At 35.4% G+C, this 2,331-nt stretch overlaps 1 protein-coding gene across 1 annotated transcript in view; it reads right to left on the bottom strand.

Annotated features, from left to right (window-relative positions):
- cops4 (COP9 constitutive photomorphogenic homolog subunit 4 (Arabidopsis)) overlaps positions 1 to 2,331 on the bottom strand; it is a 14,197-nt gene that overhangs the window by 2,030 nt on the left and 9,836 nt on the right. Inside the window, exons 8-9 of the mRNA XM_014034672.1 lie at positions 1,135 to 1,250; positions 951 to 1,035 (exon numbers count right to left, since the gene is read on the bottom strand). Coding sequence (XP_013890126.1) covers positions 951 to 1,035; positions 1,135 to 1,250 — 201 coding nt within the window. The remainder of the gene's footprint in view (positions 1 to 950; positions 1,036 to 1,134; positions 1,251 to 2,331) is intronic.

The following is a 2,331-nucleotide window of genomic DNA, read 5'->3' as shown; positions in this document are numbered from 1 at the left end:
CCTACCCCAGTTACCACTACTGTGCATGTGTGTCAACGACAGAAAGGCAGATGTGGCAGTGGAAGGTGTCAAAGCAGTTTGGAGAGAAAAACAAATTAAAGAAAAAAAAGACTAACCGACTAGTAAATTAGTTGTCGACTATTTTAATAGTCGATTAGTCGTCGACTAGTCGACTAATCATGGCAGCCCTAGTTATGACATCCAAAGGGTTTAATTTAGCTCTCCTCTGACCCATGTTCTCCCAGTCATTTACAGGCTTGTTGAAGTGTTGTGCAGCAAACTTTAAACAAGCTTTAACATGCTTTTTCTTCAGAAATGGAGTCTTGCGTGGTGAGCATGCTTACAGGCCATGGTGGTTGAATGCATTGCTTATTGTTTTGTACCTGGTAATTCCAGGTCTTTCTGAAGCTCTCCACAAGTGGTCCTTGGCTCTTGGACAACTCTTCTGATAATTCTTTTCACTCCTCTGTCAGAAATCTTGTGAGGAGCACCTGGTCATGGTCAGTTTATGGTCATTTCACATTATTACACATAACTTAATTTCTGAATACTTTTGTCTTGGTTTCTTTTTATATATGGATTATTTGGATTGCTGCAAACACCTGGTGAAAATTTCATGACAGCAGCACCTTTAGAAATATGTTTGATGTGAAAAATTGTAATGTGTTCAATACTTATTTTACCTGCTGTATCTGGATAAATTGTCAAGTTTGAAAAAATAAATAAATAAAAAGAGAGTGTGTCTGCCAGGATCAGCCAAGGGAGTACGCACGACCTCAAAGAAGGTGGATTCTTTGAAGCAATGCTTTGGTGCATTAAGTGATAGATGATCCACAACATAAATTATCAGCACACTCGAGTCGATGACATCAGTCAAAAACATAGGTCCACAAAAAGACTACAAAAAGCTTTAACAATTATGAACAGAAAAGAAAACAAGTATCACTCACTTTCAAAGTGAACGATGCCATCTATTTGATCAATGAAGCCATTCATTCGCCCTTCAGTGATCATCTGAGAAGCAATCTTCTCAGCCTAAATACAAAAATTTAACAACTAGGATTCATTACTACATGTTATTTCATTAATTTCAAAGCAGAGAATGACTTTAATGTCATTTAATCAACACCTCACCTTAGCTGGAGGAATTTCCAACAATGCTCCTAGTTCTTCAAACGTGATGTTGTTGTAGAGTTTACTAGCAGACAAAAGGTTGTGTTCAATCACAGCTCTGTCGAGAATGCTGGAGCCTATAAACCAAAACAGACACAGTCCTTTATTTGTGAAATAAAAAGTTTAACAGACAACAAACTTTAGCTTGTCACAGTGAATTTCTTCCCCCCATTAATACTGAACTATGCTTCTTGTGATTTCATCTTGGATATACACTATTGTGTTAATGATTACAAAGCTGGTTGTCAGTAATGTGAAAAATATGTTCTTTTGGTGAAAGATGTGGGAAAACTTTATCTTTTCTATTTGGAACTTTGAAAATGTGTTTCCGTTTAATCACAACCGACAAATTTAATTTGATCTAAACAAACGTAGAAACATAATTAATAGAAGTAGGAAAACAAATTTAGTTAAAAACAGTTTAAATGTGTTCCTGTAAAATGTTAGTGTGTAAAAACAGGGGGTAGAGTACATGGGTAGCTAGGGCACAAGACTAACCTTTTGCATTGGTTGCTCTGGTGCGCCTAACATTTTTCCTTAGGTGCACCAGTACAAAAGTCAGGTGCACTAGGGCTGCACAATATCAGGAAAATCTGCGATGTGCAATAACAGTGCTTAATATTGTGATGATGATATGTTTTGCAATAAATGAACAAATACATAAGCATGTAGTGTTGATGTCTTTCTGCTTTGGGTTCAAAGCCAAGAAAACAAACTAAAAAAAACTAATCATTTCCATTCAAGCCTGAATTTTGTTTTTAAATATGAAGAGATTCATCCAGTTGACCAAATACATAAAGGGCTTCATTCGACTGGTGAAATACTTCAAGCTTCCATCTGAATGACAAAATGCATAAATGCAAACTTTTGAGTCAACCATTTATTTCAGTTTATGCAGTTGTTGCGATGTGTATATTACACAGTCGATTATTGTGATGACTATAAATTTTTGATATATTGTGCAGCCCTGAGGTGCACCCAAATTTGCAAACGCATCAAATTTAACATTGACGTTTTAATGGTTCATTTTTTAAAAATCATTGTCCATTAAGGCAATATTAACTCACAAATAATTTAACAATCTAGCAAAAATAAAGTTCTATATTTGAACCAGAATTGTAGACATATAACTTAATGAAAAGTAGTGCTGTACCAAAC

Source organism: Austrofundulus limnaeus, unplaced genomic scaffold, assembly GCF_001266775.1.
Source record: "Austrofundulus limnaeus strain Quisiro unplaced genomic scaffold, Austrofundulus_limnaeus-1.0 Scaffold2228, whole genome shotgun sequence".
In the NCBI taxonomy this organism is placed as follows: domain Eukaryota; kingdom Metazoa; phylum Chordata; class Actinopteri; order Cyprinodontiformes; family Rivulidae; genus Austrofundulus; species Austrofundulus limnaeus.
This window is presented reverse-complemented; position numbering and strand designations above follow the sequence as displayed.